Source organism: Poecilia latipinna, unplaced genomic scaffold, assembly GCF_001443285.1.
Source record: "Poecilia latipinna isolate Pla-1442-1.1 unplaced genomic scaffold, P_latipinna-1.0 Scaffold1273, whole genome shotgun sequence".
NCBI classification, from domain to species: Eukaryota; Metazoa; Chordata; class Actinopteri; order Cyprinodontiformes; family Poeciliidae; genus Poecilia; species Poecilia latipinna.
Window position 1 is genome coordinate 1 of NW_015113889.1, and position 20,478 is coordinate 20,478.

A 20,478-nucleotide genomic window follows, 5' to 3' on the forward strand; every position below is an offset into this window, starting at 1 on the left:
ACACACACACACACACACACCTACACACACACACAAACAAACTACCATCTTGTTCCACGAGTGTTTTTACAGCTTCTATTCATTTGGACCTTGAATTCAGGTCAATTCACAAAAGTCATGACTGAAGTAAAAGCCAATTTTTAAAAGTAGTTTATTTAATTTGTAATTTCTTTTTAAGGGAAATAAGTAAGGGAGGGAAAATAGATATACCCCCCCTAAAGAATTTAGAGATTTTATTTTTTTAAGCCATATAAGTTATTAATCGTCCCAAATATAAACTGAAACAATCTTTTGTGTTGCTTCTCCAAAACATTACAAGTATGCTCCCCACGGAACACAAACGTTACCATTAAGATGACCAAACGTGTTGTAAAACACCTAAACATAATGTTTGTATATATCCATAAATAAACTTGCCGGTTTATTTCCCTCGTTTTTTTTTATTTTATTTTATTTTATTTATTTATTTTTATTCTTTACTAATCTAGGAGACGATTCTCACAGCTGCCGTGTGGCGGTGGAGCCGATGTGCCGAGGCCAGCGTCTTCTGCAGGAGTCCGTAGAGGTGCACCTGAAGGGGGCGCTGCAGGGCTGGGATGCTTCGTGCCTGACTCGAACTCCCACCGAGTCGTGGCTGCTTCAGCTCCTCAGCAGCAGCTACCAGGAAGTGGCTGCCTTCCTGCCTCTCTTCACACAGCTGTCCGCTCTTTCACTTCAAATGGTGAGAGACCAGAGAGAAGCTGACATTTATACCACATGGGAGTTTTTATGGAGATGTGACACGGATGAGATTCTGCAAATACCAAGCAAAGACACAAATTCTCATGTGAAGCTTTCTTTTCCCCTAAAACACAAAGATGATGCACACCTCATCAGTAAGCAGTGTATGGCTGCAGTTATTGATTATTTTAGTAATCAATTAATCTGCTGACAAACCGGGGGATTGCACATTCTACAGATTTTTAATTTAACTTCTTAATCCTCTCTGACAAAATATTAAAAATACATTAAAAGATGCAAATAAGCAATTTTTAAAATATAAGAAAATAAATATTTAATTACATAAATTGCAATACAGTGACATTCCTATAGTGAATCTGAATTGAGTGAAGCTAAAATTAGTTTTGGCTAAAATATATTTACTGGACAAAGGTGTTTTTTATCTTTAATGCAAAAATGTAAATATTTTTTGCACTTTTGGTTTAATTACTGCGCTGAAATTGTATTTCTTTTCACCAACTGGTCCTTTTTTTTTTTGAGTCTGTATGCTCCAGTTAATTATTAATTCATTACTACAATAACTGGTGATTGTTTTAATAATCAGTTAATCACGATTAATACAATTAATTGTTTCAGCCCTGTAAGGTGGAAGTCGCTACAGTGACCTGAAACACAACTACAAAATGCAGCAATGAAAGTTAAACAAGCTTTTTAAAATCCAGTCTAAACATTTCATTTTTTTTATTTTTTTTTTTTTTTTTTTGTGCCTTACGTTACAGTTTTTTTTTTTTTTTTTCTCCTCCAAGTTAGTTCTAGCGCTAGCTCAAAGCAAGGACACACCTTCTCCTTTTAATGTAGCTCTTAAAAAAAAATAAAAAATCTGATCTGTCTTAAAAGTCGAGCTGCGTGGAGTTAAACAAACGGAATGGGAGCGTTTAACGCAGCACGACGTCTGATGTTTAAGCAAAATGGCTTTTCGCTTGGTGACTCTGATCTTTTCATTCCCTGCTTTAATTGTCTCCACAGCTCGCTGAAGTCGGCCACAGTGGGCTGTCGTGTCCCGCCGTCTTCTCCCCGCTGTCCCAGTCCACAGCTCTGCTCACCGTTTTCCAGCCGATCGTCCTTCAGCACGACCAGCTGCTGAAGACGAACATCTCCGCCCCCTCCGCCGCGGAAACCTCCGCTGACCTGCCGGAAGTGGTGAACAGCGTTCTGGGCGTGGTCTATGACATAATGAACCAGGATGGCGACAGGACTGACGGTAGGAATTAAAGCAGACTGAACCTGAAACAATTAATCGGATTAATCGATTATTCAAATAATCAACTAATTTAGTAATTGATTAATCATTAACTGGAGCATACAGACTCACAAAAGGCCATTTACTTAAAGAACAACACACTCAGAGCAGTGACTAAACTAAAACTGTAAAAAAAAAAAAAAAATCTACATTTTGCATCTAAGATTAAAATAAGAAAACAACCTTTGTCTATAAATATGTTCTACCAGAACTCCTCAAGTCGCAGTGTTAGATTCACCCAGTTCAAATTCTATAAATAAATCTCCTATTCAGCACCTTTTGCTATCCAATTATTATTTGGTTAATTTAAAAAATAATCAAAATATCAGAATAGTAGAGAAATATTCTTTATTGTCTCACGGTGGGCAAAGTTTACGTAATCGGGACTGTGCATAATAAAATAAAAAATATAGGAAAATAAGAATAAGAGACTGTACATTGAGGACAAATTTACAACATAAAACAAATACTCAGACAACACTCAGTCCCAAGTCAGACTCCACTGACAGTTTCTGTAACATTCGTAGCACATCTGCAGGGTTCATGTGTGCGTCAAGCCTCAGTTGCGAATCATTGTGCGTGTGCACGTTTTCCTTCCACTCAACTTTCTATGAATACTCTAACCTTTTAAAAATATTAAAACTTTGAGACACTGAATTATCCGTTTTCATAATCTGTAAGTCGTAATGGTCAAAATGACAAGAAATAAAGGCTTAAAATATTTCACTCTGTGTAATGAATCTATATGAGTAACAAATGGTTTTCTGGATGACACCAGTTAGCACTTTTTTTCTGAGCTTGGAAAATTGTCAGATATTCTTTTTAAAAAGTCCTAGTTTGATTTGTAGTTATGAAAGTGTTTATAGTTTTTGCTCAATTCAGCTAACTGCAGATGTTGGTACGTGTTGTGTGTTGTCTGAGAATCCATCCCTGAATAGTGTAGCAACATGTTTTTAATGCTGAGCTCAGTTTAAACGCTGTACGTAAATTTGCTTTCGTTTCTTGTAAAGATGAGGTCCGGGACCCTCCTGCACCTGAGTGGGCTGCACAGGAGCTGAGCCACAGGTCACCAATGACACACACCTTAGAGGCCTGGTTCCCACAGTCGGATCAGTCAGGAGTCGGCGCCAATTTAATGGAGTCAATAAGGTACAAAAGGAATTCTTATTCATTTGTTTGTTTATTTTGTTTTGTTCTGTTTTTTGAAGGCTGCTGCTGTCGTTGTAGGCTTTATTTTTTTTCAGTTGCTTATCTGGCAGTGGCGATGGATCATCTGCCTAAAATGAAAACTCAATCATATCACAGAGTAAATCTACTCACACTTTGCACCAGAAATTGTGCAAAGTGACAAGACTTTGCATAATTTCTGACTTTCCCTCTGCATATTTATTTAATAAGGAGACATAAAAACAGACTTTAACAGCTTTAATTTTTTTGTAATGATAAAAAAATAAAAAAATTTCTGTCATTAACAAAATATTTTTACACAGCATTTTATAAATAACCCTGCTTTACATGTTTCCTTTAACAAGAAATCTTGACCGATTTGATAACACATGATCTGAATCTGCCTCGAAGGCATTACAATCACTAGCTGCCTCCCCAATCACCATATTAATGTGCAATTTGACTCTTCAAAAATAAATTGAGCTGATTTTTTTATTTTTTTTTACTGTATCGAAATTAGTGTATTTTGCAAAACTGCAGTACACAGGTCACATGACCAGCAGCCAGATGTTGCCACTGGTCCAAACCACGAAGACGAAGACAACAGGAAGTAGTTGGAGGATGATGTTTTTTAATGACCTATCACACAAACAAACTTAGTTACGTGTGATTTTAATTGTGTTTCTTATTTAACGGAAACACTGCTATTGCAAAATTGTGTTTTGTTTTGTTTTTTTCGACATTAGTGAAATGCCGACAAAGTTTTGTGCACATTTGTAACGGAAACGCAGCTGATGTTGCACTTCATCTAGATCTGCTTCCAGGTTTGGAACATGATGACATTGACATGAAGAAAGAAGAAACAAACGTTTTCTGAAATGATTGTTTGCAGATTGCTCCATGTGGTACCTGAAGAGGGATCAGCTGAGGATCTTTTTGAGGCTCAGCAGAATCTGGTCAGCGGTCTGTCTGAACTGTACCAGGAGTCAGTCAGCAAAAAGGGGAAGAAACGTACGCAAGCTCCTTTTTATATATGTCATAATTCTTTCCACCTGCTACTCAAAATTCAGCTACTTTAAAATCGAAAACCATTTTTAAAGGCGATTGTTGTCCTACATTCACCTTTTACGGATCTTTTTTCTTTTTTTTTTTTTTTTACCTCCTTTTTCTTTGGCTCCTGGCCTTGCAGGGGGTGCCCACCGTACGCCGGTGAAGCAGAAGATGAAGACAATGAGTCGCTCACTGCAGATGCTGAACGTGGCGCGGCTAAACGTGAAGGCTCAGAAGAGTCAGAGCGAGGCCGAGCCGCCGGGCGCCGACAGAGCCGGGAAGAGACGGCTAAGTGACAGGAACAAACCGGCAGCAGCGAGCGCGCTCAGTAAGTTAAACTTCTAAATAAAAGTCTGACGATGTGCTTGAATAACACATTTCATATTGACTTTTGCTGCTTTGTTTTCCGTCTCTCAGGTTTTTCTAGTGAGAAAGAGCTGCTGAGGCACTTGAAGGCCGGTTACAACAAGACGGTAGCAGAGAGAGACTCGTCTCTCCTGACCACCGCTCAGCAGCTTCTCAACGCCGTAAAAACATTTCTAACTGCAGAGTCAGACTGGCAGGTAACACAATGTTTTGTTTTTTGTTTTTTTTACCTTATAAAGATTTGTTTTTGTTGCAGTCCAGGGCTAGGCGATAAATCAATTTTATCGAGCTTTTGAAGATGTCATTTTTGGAAAATCTGAATTTATTAAGCTCATTGGATTTTTATATTTCATAGCAATGTCAGGGCGGCCATCTTGTTTTTATTTAGGTTTGGAATTCTGGTCAACTTTATGACTGAGGGTCAGGCTAAGATGTTTTTGTTTTTATTTACAAAAATAAAATCATAATTTTGCCAGAATAAAGTCATTATTTTATGAGAACTGCAACATGAAAAATAGGAATGGAATATTGAGCAACTTGTGAAGTCATAGTTTAATATAATTTAATACTTAATAGAAAAATATGGCCTTTTTGCACATCATCCTCAAATTATCATCAGTCGCAGAACATTGAAATGATTGTATCTACTTCTAAATGGACTGACCTACTCATGTCAGATCCAGATAACTCCTCTGTCAAGGCTGTTTTTCCTCATTAAAACAACTTTTTACTCATCATTTTAAGTCATTTTTCTGGTAAAGTTGCATCAGTTCTTCTAATCTCATAACTATATTCTCGTAATTAAAGAGAAATTCTCGTAGCCTGGCTCTGATTCTCCTCGTTGATTGAAATAAAAGTCACTTTGGAGAACTTTTCCTGTCATGTTATGTTATGTCAATGAATTTTAAGTTCATTCTATAGCCACATCGTCTCATCTGTAGGAAAAGGCGTCTCTGCTTGTGGAACAGCATCTCATGAAGACCGGCAAATCGATCCGCCAGCTGTACCCCAGCGCTGACGAAGCCGAGAGCAAAGTCAGAGAGTGAGTGATGGATTCACTTGATGAACCGATTCCTCCTCGTCTCTCTGTTCTCGTGCTGTATCTGGATCGTTTAACTCTAACTAATCAAACCGATCTAGGTGCCAACTGCAAGTGATGCTGCGGCTGGAGCTGTGCAGACGTTTTGCTTCCAAACAATCCCACTCAGACGCAGACCGGATGGTGGAGGAGGTAAAAGGGTCAACATTCCTGTCGACAGAACGCAGCTGTCTTGTGTTTTTCTCTAGTTTTAATATTTTTTGTCTTTTGTCAGGCGGCGGAAATGCTCAGAATAATCTCGTTAACCAAAGACCCGGTGTGCCTAGCAAGGTTTCTTCAGGACGAAGTCCTCCCAGGGTATGTGTGCACCTCTACAGAGATGGGCATTCTTTATGGTGCCCCAAAAGGGTCAAGAAAATGCAAGAAAAAAAAAAGGGCAACAGAAGTTATGGTAGACTTGTTAGCTTAACTTCTGTTTTAACATAGTTTCCATTGTGGCTTTTGACTGTTTCCTTCATTTTGTTGTCCTTTCTGGGCTACCGTAGTTCTTTGGGTAGTTCATGACTTTTCTCCATTTCATTTTATTTTTTTTTATTTCATTCACTATATAATAAATATGAATAGTTTAAGTAACAACTAAAACAAATCATGAGAAAATGAACAAAAAGAAGTGCAAACTTACTTCTGCCAGCTATTCACATAAAAATAAAATTAGCTGTTTCGCTCAAAAGACATCAACTTACTCGGCACCATATTGCGTCATCATAATTTTCAAAACTTTTTCAAATGCAGAAAGAGATTTAGATTGTTTTATCTGACTGTCAAGTTTATTCCAGACACTGACACTCCTGACACTTTCGCTCACACTTTTTCTATAATCATGAACAGAAATAAATGCTTGAAACACATCACTTGGTTTGTCATAAAACTTTTTTGTTTCATGTATAAATTTGTACATTTGGGTTTGAATTAAAATTTTTGAGTACACAGTTTGAGGTAAACTTCACCAAACCCTGTTATTTAAATTTAGTACATGAACCTCTTTTTGTTTTTGTTTTTTTTCCTTTAGTTTCCAACAGTCCTAAAGGAGAAGAAGCGCCATATTTAAATGCTTCCCAAGAACTAAAAACAAAAGTGTTGTTTCTCCATCCCGACAGCTTCCTGACTGCTGTTCCGAAAGTGCTTGCAGACGTCTACAACAGCCTCGGCACTCAGCTCCCTGACGCCCTGGTGGCCGTTCTGCCTGCTGACTTCTTCAGCGACGACTCTGTTGCCAAGGACAGCATCTCCCCCTCTGCCTCCTCGCCTGCCGTCTCGGCACAGAGCCTCGTCTCTAATGACGGCTTGCACGACCTGCGGAACCGTTCGGCCAACAAGAGGAGGCGGGTTTTGCAAAAAAATGCTCCAAGAAATTGGAGAAATAATGAAAGGAGTGTTGTAAAATTAACAGCGTTGCTGTTGTTTTTATTTTTTTTATTTAAAGAAAAAACATAGTAAACCTTCAGGGTTCAATATATGTTTTATAAGTCTTTAATTTGTTTTCTGTGCAGGAGTGGAATGTTGACTCGACATCGCAGCATGACTGAGTCCACACAGAGTCTTCGTCAAATACAGCTGCCCAAGAAGACCACAAGAGCAGTAAGTTCCTTTTTTTTTATGAATTAATTAATTTTTTTTATATTTCACTTTTCACACAGAGCCATGTGGATTTGGATTTTTTCCCCCTTAGTAATAAACACAGGATGTTTCCCACAGTGTATGATCAGCCTGGTGGGCCACCAGGCTTTACTTGCTCCCCCACCAGGCTGAGCATTGTTTGTTTATTGTTATAGGTTTTTAAAATATATATACATATATATATTCCAGTAACAGTGATGGCAAAAACAGGTTAAAAAATGTGTTTGGTGAAACGGTAACAACTTCAGCAACTAAAGTGACGAGTCACGGATCAAAAAAATGTGGACACTTTAATTAGGATGAAACAATTGATATTATTTTAATAGCATTTTTCTGTGTTTGTCTTTTCTTGAGACTTTTTAGTTGTTGTTTAGGTGTTGTAAATATGATGTCTTCCAACAACACAGGTCATATTTTCAATTTTCCTGTCAACTTTTGAACTCAGACATGGTGGGCAGCTGGACCACCGGGCTTAGCAAGTTTTCTGAAACGGCTTCATTCAATAACTGCATTCTCTGTTTACTTGTGTTGTCTCTAATACCATACCAACTTTATTTATAAAGCACTTTAAAACAACCACAGCTGATACAAAGTGCTGTACATCAAAACACAACATAACAATAAAAAAAATAAAAAAAAACAACTTACAGTTTAAAAACAAAAGCATACAATTTAAAACTAGATCCCGCTGGAGTTGAAAGCCAAATAAAATAGATGGGTTTTAAGACGAGCTTTAATAGTGGACAGTGAAGGGGCCTCTCTGACCTGCAAAGGCAAGTCGTTCCATAACTTAGGACCCATGACAGAGAAAGCCCTGTCCCCTCTGAGCTTCCTTCTGGATCTCAGTACCTCCAAGAGCAGCTGATCGGCAGACCTGAGAAACCGATGAGGTATATAGGGGTGAAGAAGCTCAGAGAGGTAAGCCGGGCCAAGATTATGTAGTGATTTAAAATAAACATAAGAATTTTAAAATGAATCCTAAAATATACAGGCAGCCAGTGAAGTGAGGCCAGGACAGGGGTCACATGTTCCCTCTTTCGAGTTCCTGTCAAAAGTCCTGCAGCAGCATCTGAACCAGCTGCAGACGTGGGAGCAGCGACTGACTGACTCCCAGATAAAGTGCGTTACAGTAATCCAATCTAGTTGAAATATTTAATATTTAAATTGGTTTGATTTTCTGAAAAACAAGTGTGAGAAACATGCAAGTAATAGGAAGTGAGGAACACTTCACACCCATGCAAGTTAAAAACTGGTTGAAAACAAATGAAAGAACGAAGAGGTAATTGACATATTAATTCTCGATGACTAATCCAAGCACTTAATTCAAATGTATTTTTTTTTCACCTTAGTCCAAAATGAAGATCTCCCCTGCAGTGAAGAAGCCTGCAGAAGTACAGCAACCTCAGAAACAACAAACACAAGGTATGTGTAGAAAAATTAAAGTAGCGCTGTCGGGATCAGACTAGAGGACGCAAAAAGGTTGTTTCTCACTTTATAATATGAAGAACATCCCGCGACTCATCGTTTTGTCACAAAAAAACCTGACCACCAACTACTTCCTGTTGTCATTGTCTTTGTGGTTTGCATCAGCGGCAGTATTGGGTTGTTGATCATGTGACTTGTGATGCGAAAAAAGTGTTTGCATTGCAGTTTTGCGAAATAAACCAATTTCGATACGGCCAAAGGAAAAAAAAAAGAGAAAACACAGTTTCTTTGAAATTGATGTTTCCATTATTTTCAAAATGTCAAATTGCCAAGTATGTGGTCAAAGGAAGTGCAGCTACAGGCATGGAGAGCTTAGTCGCTTGGTGCTTAAGCAGACTATTGCGTGCAGTGATACTGCGACAGTGTCAAGTTTGCAATTTGTTGTGAAGCCCTGCCTAAGTAAAGTATCAAAGCTTCTCAACATACATTTATCGGTCCACAGAGGTGACCAAAGTAAGAAGAAACCTCTTCAACCAAGAGATTGTTTCGCCTTCCACGAAAAGGAGACTACCAAGGAGCCAGTCTGTCTCTGCTGTGGACGGACTGAAACGGAAGCGTCCTCTTGAATCTGAAGGTAAACTTGAATTTGGTCAATTGCATGAAATACGTAGTGTTTTCCATTATGTGGCTGTGCTACTTAGTATTCAGATTTCTGAGATTGAACAAAAAAAATCATATATTTTTTATTACTTAATTACTGTATTTTTTTATGCATTTTTTTTCCAGAAAAGCACAAACTTCTCACAAAGAAGGTGTGTGAGACGCCTCTCCACAAGCAGGTGTCCAGTCGCCTCTTACAGCGGCTGAAAGCAGGGAGGTATGTTTCACTCATCCTTTTATTAGCTGAGCGCATCTGCAGCCATTTGTAAATGAGCATTATTTAGTTCAGTTAATTAATTATTTTTCACAGGAAATCTGACCATAAAGGGGAGTGCATAGTGGAAGAGTCACCAGTAAAACCAGCCGAAGGTAATTTCAATTTATATTTATGTACATCACATAATTTATTTATGTGAATTAAGCTCTTCTCTTCAGAAAAAAAATACTTTTTTTTAAATTCAATAATCTGGGACACAATTTGTTATATGAATGAATAAATGCAACTAAATTCAGTGTTACCTTTCTTTTTAAAGTTCATAATTTTAAGTATTTTATTTGGAAGATACGAGCTTAATACAATGTAAACATGATTTTAAACCACAAAATGTAATTTTCTTTTCTTTTTGTGATTTTCTGTCAGACCTGAGAAGGAGCCCCAGGTTAAAGAAATTCGGTAGAAGACACTCAAGCACTTTCTACTCAAGTTCTCAGCCTCGCTCCAGGAACCTGGAGAAAGCTCTTTCTTCATCTCAGCTTCCACTCAGCGACAGCAAAATCTGTAGCGTTAATGTGAGAACAGTCCAGTCTCCCTTGCGCCTTCTGTTCGGCGCGGCTGAGTCTCCCAGTGACCAGTTTGATGAAACCCGAGTCCCCCAGTCTCTGTTGCCCACAGACTCCAGTGTTTTTGAGGTAATTTATCTTAATTCATACCCAAATATCTCACACTTTGAATACTTTGGCTTTTCATTATTGAAGGACTTTTCCAGAATTGAACTGAAGTAACACCCTTAAAGTCTTAAATTCACATATGTAAAGTTAAGGCCTGCACATCTCTCTCTTTTTTTATGTAAGTTGACCTTAAATACATTATTCATTTTGACTATGATAGGACTATTTAATATCGTATTTTTGATGTTTTTGGGTTTTTTTTTTGTTTTGTTTGTTTTTTTCCCTGCTGGACTTTTCTGTTAAGAAAAGTTTGAGGCACACACACATTTTTCTTATGTTCTGTGACTCTAGGTAACTAAAGCTACTGCTAGCTAGCTGCTAATATTCACTTGCTAGCTAGCTAAGTGCAAATTTCTTGTCAGTTGTCTAATTTCTGTAGAGATATAGGTCTTAAATGGTCTTATAGTCTAAAATTTAAGTTGGTGAAACCCATAAAAACAATGACTAAGATCTGAAGCCTTTAATTAAATATCTTTTTGTTTTAAGAAGCACAAATTCTGTTATGTATTAATTTTACTGTACTGTCTTTTGCAAGATGCCTGACTTGTTTCCTGTCAGAAACAAAATTCTTAGTTGAATGAAAGTAATTTTTAGTGCAAATCTGGCAGGGATATGAATCATTTGAAATCATAATTTGTGCTGAACAACTGTCACTTTTCATCCCTTATATGATGTTTTTGCTGTATGTTTAGAGTCCAAACAAAACGCAGTCAAAATCACCCAAGAGACGTGGAAGGAATTTGTCTCCTAAGATGCCCAGAACACCACAGGCCCCACTATCATCTAAAATACAAGTTTGTTCGGTTGCAGAAAGTCCTTTAGCTGATGCTTCTGGACACGGTAGTAATATGAAGACCATTCCTCTGAAATCTCCAGGCAAAGAGTCTCTCTTTGTAAATACGCCAAGTAAACAAGGTCCTGTTGGGAGTCCTTTAAAGGGCATTCTTAGGACTCCAGTCAAAGCTTCTGGATTATGTAAACTTAGCAGCCCGTTATCCAAGACTCCCAAGAAGAGTGTCACATGGTCTCCCTCTCCTCAGAAATGTACAGTGGAGGCAGACCGTGCAACTTTTAAAGTCCCTGAGTCACCAAGTACGGCTCCTCTCAACTCTCTGAGACACATGAAGACTCCCAGCAAACTCCACAGTCCAGAACAAAGCACTAAAGCTAAAAGAGACATTTTTAAGACCCCGGATAAGATCTGCCAAGTAAGCCTGGTACGGCTGTCCGAACAAGACCTTTTGACTCCAGAAAAGATTCTGAGATCTTCGATATGTAACACAACTGAAAATGCGGCGGTTCGTCTGGAAACGACCCCTACGCCGCCCCCGGCATCCTCAACCCAACATAATTCACCTCAGCGCAAAAGCAGAACTAAAGTCAAGATTCCCAGTCCCATTCATCAAATGATCACTCGCTCTGGACGAACCCCGAGGAAAGAGCCAAACACCGAATCCCCGATTGAGGTGGCATACCCTCCGCCTGAGGGGGATAGACTTCCAAACAGTTCGTCAGAGGAGCAGACTGAAACGTCTCAGTCCTCCTCCGAACCCGACTCCAGTCTCCAGACTGAATCGCAGACTTCTCACGGTAACTCCATAACCACAGATGACGACAGTTTGGACATCGTCGACGCTACGGTGGTCAAGACTCAGTTTAATCAGGGTATAAAAATGAGCATTAGCTTCTCAAGGAAGCCTAGTGTGTCTAGTCCTGACTGTCCTGTGAGGACGGCTTCCCCTGTACCACCTCAGAACACCCCGGGGCGCAGCTATGGCTTCCGCCGAACCCCCGACCGTCTGCAGAGGGAGGCCGCCGCTCGTTTGGGGTACGGAAACGACTCCCCTCGATTCTCAACCCCCAGGGGCTTGACAAGATCCAAGAAATCCCCAGTCTCTCCAAACCCTCTGAGTTACCAAGTGGAACTGGAAATGCAGACGTCAGGACTTCCGAAACTCAAAATTAAACGGACGGATTCCATGAACGCGGATGACATCTCTTCTGAGGGTGCTTCTCAACCGGGCACAGAGAGCCCTTTGGTCGGCACTAAGCCTCTCATGGAAAACCCCCTGACCTTAATGACCAAACACAAAGACGCTGCTTGTTGCTCGCCGTCTCTCTGCGCTCACGTCACTCCAGCAAAGTGTACTCCTGGAAAAGGCAGCAGTGTCCAGACGTACATCTGCCAGTCCTACACGCCTACGCGCCACTCTCCGGTGGCAGTAGCGGACATCATCCCTCTCACCCCTTCGCCGCAGAGCGTGGGCAAAGTAACCCCGGACAACCTGAACAGCTGGCCGCGCAGGAAGAGGCCTCAACTCGAGACATGTGGAGGCAAAGATCGGGTCCCGAAAGGGGAGCCGCGGCTGGAGGAGCTGCTGGAGGAGGCTGAGCTCGGAGTCAGTCCCCTGCAGGACTTTGAAGACACCGAAGAACCCTTGAGCAGCACAGCAGAAAACGAGTCGCACTCAGTGGCAGAAAAGGTGCCGCCTCTTTCTCCCAGGGAGGATTTGTACTGGATGACCAAGCTGGCTGAAGGGACAAACAGTCCTGACTCAGCTGAAATCATCTGGGCGTGTGAAACTGGAAACATTAAGTCAAGTAAGCAATATCTTTAAACAGTTTGTAGAATGAATGTATGTGTATGTATTTAAAATTTAAATATTTTTGTTTATACATTAAAACTAGACCTTTAGATTTTAGGTCTGGCAATACTTCAGAATAGTATAGAGTAAGGTTGGGTGAAATGGACTTAGAATTTCATTGTGATAACGAAAAGAAACAAAATTATTTTATATATCAAGTCATGAGAACTTTTTTTTCTTCTATATTCAATTTTTTTGATATGCACCAACATCTACCAGTTCATCTGTTTGCCCATCATCTCTCATTTATCATACCTGCTATCTGTTCGTCCATCCGTTCATCGGTTTCTTCACCATTCATCCTTCTTTCCTGTGAATGGCTTTTATAGGTTCTATGTACTAATACTGGTCAGTGCTGAAATAAATAAATTTGTATTGAAGTTATATTTATACTTAAAAAAAACTCTAAAAGAAAAATGAAAATTAAATTCTGGTAGAGTTTGGAGTTTTCTAATAAAACATGAGTTTTTCTTTGCCTCAGACTGAGGTCATCCTGAGGCAAAGAAAGCCAGCCGGATCTTCCAAGATCCGGCTGTCTGCACTGGCTCCTGTCTGCAGGGGCCTGGTTGTATGACAAAGCGTGATTGTGTGCAAAATCAGCTCCAGCGTGGTTGTTATGGTTCACTATCGCAGTAAGGCTGTTTCAAGGTCGTTGGTTGAGCGAGTAGTAGCGCAGCGTTAGCATTGCCATCAGTATGACACGGGACCTTCCCTCTGCATTGGTCATTGAGAGTATAAAGCAGGTGCAGATGGTCGTAGAGCTGTGGATGTGAAAGTGGTCCGAGAGGCTCGTACTAGAGAAAGGTGTTGCTTTCAGGATCATCATGGAAAGACGTTCCTGACTTGTAGGACTTTTTGGGGGGGAATCCAAGAAAGATATATTGAAAAAATATTGATATTTTCAATTTATCTTTGAAAATATCAAAGATATATGTTTTTGGTGAGTAGGAAGTGGCATAGCAGCATCACGAGTCCATTAAATCTGAGGTATGGAACTTTTATAAGAAGAAAATTTGAAGTTTCTCACAAATTTGTTAAAACTGTCACGATGTCATGAGAGATTGTCTGTGGGGAAAAAAAAGCTAGCGTTTCCACCTCCTCCCTGAGCTACTATTGTCGTCTGATGAAGAGAACAATAGTAGCTCAAAAACAACCAATCAGAGCCAGAAGGAGGGCCTTAGAATGGAGGGAGGGGGTCAAATTTATTTATTTTTCACAGATTAGCTGTCTCACAATATACTGTCACGACATAGTGACAGTTTAATAAATATGTAAGGGCATTTATATACACTGCTCAAAAAAATAAAGGGAACACTCAACACATCCTAGATCTGAATGAATGAAATATTCTCATTGAATACTTTGTTCTGTACAAAGTTGAATGTGCTGACAACAAAATCACACAAAAATCATCAATGGAAATCAAATTTATTAACCAATGGAGGCCTGGATTTGGAGCCACACACAAAATTAAAGTGAAATGTTCCCTTTATTTTTTTGAGCAAAATATATATATATATAAAAGTTATGTACACCAGCTTTGACGCTGCAGGAAGTTTTGCAAATTCTCTGCAGCCCAGTCAGGTTCTGATATGTTCTTGTTTGTGAGGAGAGATTAATGGCCTTCATCACTTTAGGTTGGGTTTAGCAACTGCCAAAGGGACCACTGAATGAAACGAGCTAACTCAGACACATTTACATTATACGATGTTCATTAATATGCTCTGTCATTTTGAAATCCAGTGTAAACAGAATTGAATCAATGTGATGTTTACACATTTCCAGTGAGTTACCTCTCTGACAAAACTGAACATTCTCTTTTAATGTACATCCTTAATTAAGAGTAAATTAAAAGAATATCTTGTCAGAGCAGTGGTAAATATTAGCAATTTGACGTAACAAGGTCAGATATTACCTTGGATTTTAAGCTTTTAATATGAACATGATGACAGACATTGTGACTGTACACAGAGAAAAGCTTTGTCGTCGTTTTTGACCCGATGTTACAGCGAGGTCGAATTTCATTCATTCACCCGCTTGTGTTTGCTCCTCTCCTGGCAGCGGGGACTCCTCCCGGTCGGAAGGGCAGAAAACCAGTGACGCCCAGCGGCATCTTGGCCCTCACTCAGTCTCCACTGCTGTTTAAGGGCAAAACGGGCTCCACCCATAAGAAAACACCAGATTTTAAAGGTAATACTTAAACGTGCAGCGTGTCTATGCGAGCATGTTATTGCAGGTCAACTAATTTTTTTTCCCCCGATTTTCCAGACGAAGCCTCGTCAGGGAAAACAGATCGTGAGCCGGAGCGCTCTCCTTTCAGCCTCTCCCAGCCAACGAGGCGCTCTAACACGGGGAAGACCTACAGCAGGAAGAGACTGCTCCACTGAGATAAATAACATAAAAAGTTTTAGCAATCAGACCGTCTGTTCTTTGTTTTGTGCTGTGAAGCCGTGAGCCTTTTCGTGGCATGTGTGAAAAGGTCGGCTGAACTCCACCAGAAAGCTGCTTTTGTTCAATCAGAACCACTCCAGAGTTCAAAGGATGTTTAAAATTTCTCGCCGATATCGATGGGATCATATTTTCTTTCTCTCTGTTTTACAATCAAGTCAGATCCTGTTCTTATCCGATTAGTATTATTTATTAGTTTTTCCTTTTTTTTTTTTAGCTATTTTCAGAAAAAAATGTATTCTCTGAAATTTTGTAAATATGTTAAATATTGACAAATTCTTTTATGAATAAACAGTTTTTCTTAACCTTTTGAAAGAGATTGAAAAGCAGGAAGTCCGAACCCCCGAGCAGCGACTTGCTGAAAACTGAATTGGGTTTTGTTGCGCCGTAAATGTTACTTTTTAAGAAGTTTATCAGCGCCGCGCGTACATCAGTGCCCATCTGGCTTCAAAGGTCAGCGCAGTGAAATCAAACACACCTTTTTTTTTTTCTTTTTTTTTCTGTTTATATGCCACAGTGCAGCCCAGCTACATCTGAAACTCTTTTCCTTTCACTGCCTGTGATTTGACTAAACCATTCGGTCCTGTAGCTTTTAAAGCGTTGATCGTCGGGTTAAATTGTAGGACTCGGTACATAACAGAAATGTCTGTCATAAATTCAACTAAATTGATACATTTTAAAGTTTTAAAATTTGTTAGAAATGTTGTAGGTTTTAAATTTTGAATGCTAAGATCTTTATAATTTTCTGATTTTTTTTTTTTTTTTTTTTTTTTTTTTTAGTGGGAACAACTTTATTTTTTTAAATGTTGGTCATTTGTAAATCAAGTCAACCTCTTTTTTTCAGGATGTTCCTTCATCATAATGTTATGGAAAGCAGTTTTGTTTTACTCATTTTAGCACATTTGATTAATTTCATTTTGTTTTTGGTTCAGTTCAGAGAATCGCCAAGATGGTTGCTCTGTTTTAATGAGTTTGTAAGCTTGCTGTGAATATTTTATTTATTTATTTTTTTAGTCGCTTAGAATTTATCGACAAAGTATGTGAACTTTGAGCAGATTTATCCTTCCATAAGGAGCTCATGTACAGGATTATAACATACTTCTTGTTATAATTCCTAATGGTGAATGCAAAACTAACTCCTACTTTCTGTGCAGGTTTAAAATGTATATTAGAAAATTGGCAAAAAATAGTTAATTCTTCTAGCCTTTGGGAAATGTTGATATAAATTCAGATTAAACTGCTGATCAGTTAAGAAAAAAGAGTTGTATAAAAAATAAATTGTGGTCCGAAAGATCACCGCACTGTGAAATGTTGTTGGCTAATGTTGCTGCGTTTACTAGAAAGCCATTTTCAAATCGGACGATGAAGGTGAGCGCCACTAATTTCCCCTTTAAGTCCAATCAGGCGTGACGCAATGAGGAAGTTGCGGCAGTTTTATTGTATGAATGACTGGAATAACCTTGTGAAGAAAATCTTTTCAAACGATTATTTGAGCTAAATTGAGTGAGACGGAAAATGAGCGGACTGTATTCGTACTTCAGACTGTGGTTTAGCCGAGTGAGAAGTGAAATCGCCTGTTCTGCAGCTCCGTTCATTATGGTTTAATATTCTTACCATGCGCCACTTTACCTTCATCAAGTTAGCCGACAAAAAGCACAACAAACTTCCTGTTGAGACAACACTTGGAGTACGACGTTTTCATACTTTGTCCCATAAATGTTTGATACTTGGTCTATATTTGAAAATATATAGATATAGCATATATATATATATATATAGATAGGAGATATTGCCGAGCACTTCTGTTTTGTTCTATCCTCAAGTAGAAAATTAAAGGGCAATTTCACTTTTTTCCATAAAAAATATGGCCGAATATAATCAATCGGCATAAAAATAGTTTTTGCAATGAAATGGTATTGAATTTTTTTTAATTACGTTGTAATATATATTTTTATAAATTGCATACAGGCAAGTCTGTTTTGCAGAATGGTGTTTTATCAAGAGTGCAGTAAAGAAAATCAAAGGCATGCTACATTTCTATACAGTATATCGAAATTTTAATCTACAATTTTTTGTAACAATATGGCACAGAAAGTCCACAAAAAAGAAAAAAAACTTTATAACTATATAAAATTGCTACCTAGTAAAATAACCAGACACATTTTTTTTCTACTGTTAGGTTATAAAGCAAAGAAAATAGAAACTAAAGGAATAATTTTTCTTTTGCATAAATGTCATTTGAGTCATTTCCAAACTTTTGAGAAGTTAAAAGAAAAACTTAAAATGTAGACCCCTGATTAATATCTAATATGCATGTTAATTCATCAAAAGAAATACAACAAAAAATATACAGTTAATGAAATGAGAAAAATGCAAATGTTTGACTAAAACATAAACGTAAGTATTGTCATTCAGTTTCCAGTCATCTGGCTACTTTTATTTTGAAGCTGGACCTATACTTCCGGTCCAGTCCTCGATCTCTCCGTCCACCTTGACGACCCACCTCCTGTTAACCGTTCTTATAATTCCATCAGAGGCGCTTCATCACCTTCACTCCATCAACTTGTCTTTTCTTCCCCTCCGTCCAGCCCTGTCAATAACACCATTTTTTAAACATTTAAATTTCAAGGGGAGAAAAATGGCCAGCAGCTTCACGAGAATCCTCTCCTCCAAGAGAAACGTCGGAATCCTCTCGTTGGTCGGAGGCTCCGTAGCGGCTGGGTTTCTGCTCCATCGGGAACATGTCACCGCCGGAGAGCCTCTGCGCAGGAGATACCCCGCCAGGTAACTGCAGTTCAGGCCTCTTTGGTCGTTATTTGATTAAAAAAAAACATTTTATGGACAATTATTTTCTCCTATAAAATTATTTTTTAACAAATTGGACGTCGTTTTATTGACGCTAAATTGTACGTTTTTTCCCCCCTCTAAATGTAACGGTTCGTTTTAAACGTTAGAGTTTTAAGCTAATGAGGATGGAGGAGTGTAACATGGGGGGGGCGGAATAAAAACCTTTTCTGCTGGTCAGGAGTCCTCAAATATAGTGCTACCTGAATTATAAGGTCATAATTATAGGGAGTATTATGGCAAAATACTTCCTTCTAATATCATTCAGGCACAATGGGATTAACAAAATTAGCTATTCGAGAGGGATTAGATTGGTGCTAAACGTTGAAGGCCAAAAGAGAGCAGAAACTAGACCTTTGCTAATGCCGGAAAATTAATAAATGTTTAATTTAGGACATGCAAGAGCCATATGGAGACTATTGTGCCATATCTAGGTCAGAGAAAACCCGAATCATAAAGCACTGCCGAGCCATTTTACAATACATCATAAATCCAGCTTCATATACTCAGTCGTATGAGATCTGAACGGGCAACAATAAATAATCTGGTTCTTCTGCATGCTCTCGATATTCAGGTGTGCAACACCTGAATATGGAATAAAACATGTATGCGTTTGTTGGATGAATAAATTGCACCTTGTGTGAAAAAAAGGTCATGTTGGACACATTCTTGCTCATTATAATCACAGATTGCACAGCAAAGATCTGTTTGTCGCTGGAGGTTTAAAAAGCACTTCTTCCAAATGATGAATAGACTAGATGTTTACTTACTAAAACTTGTGTATTAGAAACATGTAATGACCTGCATTATTAAATGGATGCTATTTGGTGTCAGTCCACCAAAAGTTGTGTACGTGACTCATGGCACACCTGCCTGAACTATAAAACACGTCTGGAGATCAGTAAAACATTATCTGCTTCTCGGATAAAAGTCCTTTCATTGATCACAGGCGAGGCAACAGATAAAGGTTTTGCACACAATTGTTCCTTATTCTACTCATATGAATGAGTGAATGAATGAATGACTGCCATCTATCCACAGTGAAACAGTAGAATGAAATTAAATAGTGCCTCTCCTGTAAGTTGTAATCAGTATAAATTAAAAGCTAAGTTACGCACACCACTCTGTACAAACAAGTGTAAAAATGCAGCTATTTTTCTGTTTTGCTTCATCAACCTGCAAAACTATTTATTATTTATCCTTCAGCAAGTATTTTCTTTAGAATCAGGAGTACTGGGGCGAAAGGTGCGTTTTGACAAAATATCTTATTGAAAATAGTTTTTTTTTTATTTCAGTAATTGAATTAGAAAAAATGAAAGTGATGGAGTTCAAGTGCTTATTCCTATTTATGTGGATGACATTGACTTACTGCTAAAGGAAAACACAAGCAGAAAAAAATTAGAATATTACATGAGACCAGTGAAGTAAAGCAGGTTTTTTTTTTTAAATACTAATATGTTGAGTCATTGCCTAGACTAGACAATCATGTCATATTCCTGCTTTTAAGCAAATGCAAGTTTATTTGTACAAGAAATATTAGCAACAAGGGAAGTTAAAGCACCTTACGTACATAACATAATAAACACTCATCAAAAGTCGCAATCCAGACTAAAACAAATTATCTTCTGTTTGTTAAAGACGACTCTTTTGTAGACGAGGATTTTTCTTTTGCTTTGATTTAAAGGAACTCAGTGTTTCAGCATTGTACAGCTTTCTGGAAGCTTATGCAGCATAAAACCTGAATGCTGTTTCTCCATGTTTGGTTCTGGTTCTGGTGAACATTAGTATGTCTCTATGTGTTTTTGGTGCTAAGCCGTTCAGTGATTTATAAACTAACAGAAGCATTTTAAAGTCTGTTCTCTGAGCTACAGGGAGCCAGTGGAAGGACTTTAGAACTGGGGTGATGTGCTCTGTCTTCCTGGTCTTAATGAGATCAGCTGTCTGATTGACTTTTCGGCAGAGCTGTGAAGACACTGTTGTAGTAATCAGTATGACTAAACGCCTGGATGAGTTTCTCGAGATCTTGTTGCGACGGTAGTCCTTTCATCCCAGAAATGTTCTTTAAGTGATAGAAGGCCAACTTTGTTACTGTCTTTACGTGTTTCTGAAAGTTCAGTTCTGAATCCATCGCCACACCCAGATTTCCAAACTAACCCATAGTTTCTGGTAGAGATGTGCTGATCAGGTTT

The 20,478-nt window shown here is 38.6% G+C and overlaps 2 protein-coding genes across 2 annotated transcripts in view; both read left to right on the forward strand.

The window, feature by feature from the left end:
• The first annotated feature begins 490 nt into the window (after window positions 1-490).
• Window positions 491-15,416, forward strand: LOC106961170 (treslin). The gene is made up of 19 exons (XM_015054719.1): window positions 491-721; window positions 1,747-1,981; window positions 3,031-3,169; window positions 4,080-4,198; window positions 4,377-4,565; window positions 4,655-4,800; window positions 5,545-5,645; window positions 5,744-5,834; window positions 5,917-5,999; window positions 6,800-7,024; window positions 7,193-7,280; window positions 8,669-8,741; window positions 9,247-9,378; window positions 9,531-9,621; window positions 9,715-9,773; window positions 10,045-10,313; window positions 11,045-12,953; window positions 15,059-15,187; window positions 15,266-15,416. Exons 1-19 carry the CDS (start codon window positions 527-529, stop codon window positions 15,382-15,384), a joined length of 4,392 nt encoding a protein of 1,463 aa, XP_014910205.1. The 5' UTR covers window positions 491-526; the 3' UTR covers window positions 15,385-15,416.
• A 2,504-nt stretch (window positions 15,417-17,920) lies between these two features.
• Window positions 17,921-20,478, forward strand: part of LOC106961164 (creatine kinase U-type, mitochondrial-like) — an 18,337-nt gene continuing 15,779 nt past the window's right edge. The window contains exon 1 of the mRNA XM_015054711.1: window positions 17,921-18,229. Within this exon, the coding sequence (XP_014910197.1) occupies window positions 18,084-18,229 (146 nt within the window). The 5' untranslated portion in view covers window positions 17,921-18,083. The remainder of the gene's footprint in view (window positions 18,230-20,478) is intronic.

Excerpts from the sequence above, each read along its gene's own strand:
- LOC106961170 (XM_015054719.1), top strand. The coding sequence starts at position 527 with ATGTGCCGAGGCCAGCGTCTTCTGCAGGAGTCCGTAGAGGTGCACCTG. Across the intron at positions 4,199-4,376 it reads CAGCAAAAAGGGGAAGAAAC|GGGGTGCCCACCGTACGCCG; the intron begins GTACGCAAGCTC and ends CTGGCCTTGCAG. Across the intron at positions 15,188-15,265 it reads GAAAACACCAGATTTTAAAG|ACGAAGCCTCGTCAGGGAAA; the intron begins GTAATACTTAAA and ends CCGATTTTCCAG.